General features: G+C 54.9%; 1 protein-coding gene across 1 annotated transcript in view; it reads right to left on the bottom strand.

The window, feature by feature from the left end:
* The window catches only part of LOC104495553 (msx2-interacting protein-like), a gene marked incomplete at its 3' end in the record, with an annotated part of 19,584 nt that overhangs the window by 4,027 nt on the left and 14,132 nt on the right, over positions 1 to 1,425 (bottom strand). Inside the window, exon 9 of the mRNA XM_010138532.1 lies at positions 1 to 1,396. Within this exon, the coding sequence (XP_010136834.1) occupies positions 1 to 1,396 (1,396 nt within the window). The remainder of the gene's footprint in view (positions 1,397 to 1,425) is intronic.

Genomic DNA, 1,425 nt, shown 5'->3' with positions numbered 1-1,425 from the left:
AAGCTTTCCGTCTCCCCCGAAATATCGTTGATGATGGAGCCGATGGCGGCCGCCAGCTCTGTCTCACTAGCCTGATGCGCCGGTTTATCTCCCTCCTCCTCCTGACGCACCTCGGGCACATCTGCCGCCGGCTCTTTGTAGGCAGCGATTGTCGGCGGCGTTTCGGTGAGTTTGGCGATGTTCTCCACAGCCTGCTCCAGTTCGATCTGCTTCGCTAACTGGGCGGCTTCAGGGGACTGCTTGGCCTCCCGCAGCACCTCTTTCTCCGTTTCTGGGAATGCATCTTCGACCTCATTCTTAGCAAAATGGGGGGGTAAGATGTCCTCTTTCTGGGGGCTCTTCATTTTGGCTGGCGACACCACCGCTGGTTCCACCTCCTCGTCCGTCGGCCGCAAGGCGCCCTTGACTTCATCCACGTTGAGGCGTATCTCTACATTTTTGAGACACACAGACGCTTTGTCTACGACGGTTTTGGTATTTTTGTACCTTCCCCTTTTGGATTTCGTAACCTTTTCCGGCATCGGCTTCTTCTCGATGATCTCAATCGTGGGGATTTCTAGCTGGTTCTTCTCCACATCCAGTTCCTTCCTGTCACGTTTCTGCTCGCTTGCTGCCGGCTCTTTCTCAGTGGCTTTTGCTTTATTGCTGTTGTCAGCGATGCCCGATTCCTGACCGCTTCTTTCAGCGGCATCTTCAGATTCAGCCGAGATATCGGCTTTCGGTTCGTTCTTCCCTTTCTTCCCCTGCTGGCTGGCAGCAGCTGATGAGTAACCATGTGTTAGCTTCTGGGATCTGGGAGACCTCCACCCTTCTGCGGGCTTAGGAGCTTCTGCAGCATCTTTAGTTTCAGCCTCCTCCGCCTCTTGCTGCACCAGTTCTGTCTTTATTGGAGAGATGTCCTCCTCCGGCTTTCGGCGGGTTTTTGGAGGCCTCCCCCTCCTCGGGGTCGTCGGAACAGTTGTCACCATTTCCTGCGGTTCCTTCTCCCCTCTCTTCCTGGTGGATCTAGTGACCTCCACGGAGTCCTTCACTGGAGATGGGCCTTCGTTGTCTCCCGTGGTAGCATAGACTGACCTCACATTTCTGCGCCTAGTCCGGCCTATCGGCAAGCTTGGCTCCACATTTTCTGGCTCTGCAGCAGAACTCGGGGATTTAGCAGCGTTCCTCGAAACTTTCTCCGCCTCCACTTTCAATTCGGAAAGTTTCTGCATCTCCCCGCGAGGAGAGCTCGACCTTTTGAGTTTCTCACGGTCAATTCTCTCGCTCTTCCTCGTGACGGGCTTTTCCGTCACGTTAGCTGCAGCCGACTGCACGGGAGTCTTGGAGCGTTTACTCTTGTAGGACTTTTTATCTTTTACAACCACTGGCGGTTCAACTTCCATATCGTTGTCCGAAAAGGCTGGGCGGGACCCCGGCGGCACACAC

Source organism: Buceros rhinoceros, unplaced genomic scaffold (genome assembly GCF_000710305.1).
Source record: "Buceros rhinoceros silvestris isolate BGI_N320 unplaced genomic scaffold, ASM71030v1 scaffold20846, whole genome shotgun sequence".
In the NCBI taxonomy this organism is placed as follows: Eukaryota; Metazoa; Chordata; class Aves; order Bucerotiformes; family Bucerotidae; genus Buceros; species Buceros rhinoceros.
The sequence above is the reverse complement of the archived record's forward strand: the minus strand, read 5'-3'. Positions and strand labels throughout refer to the sequence as shown.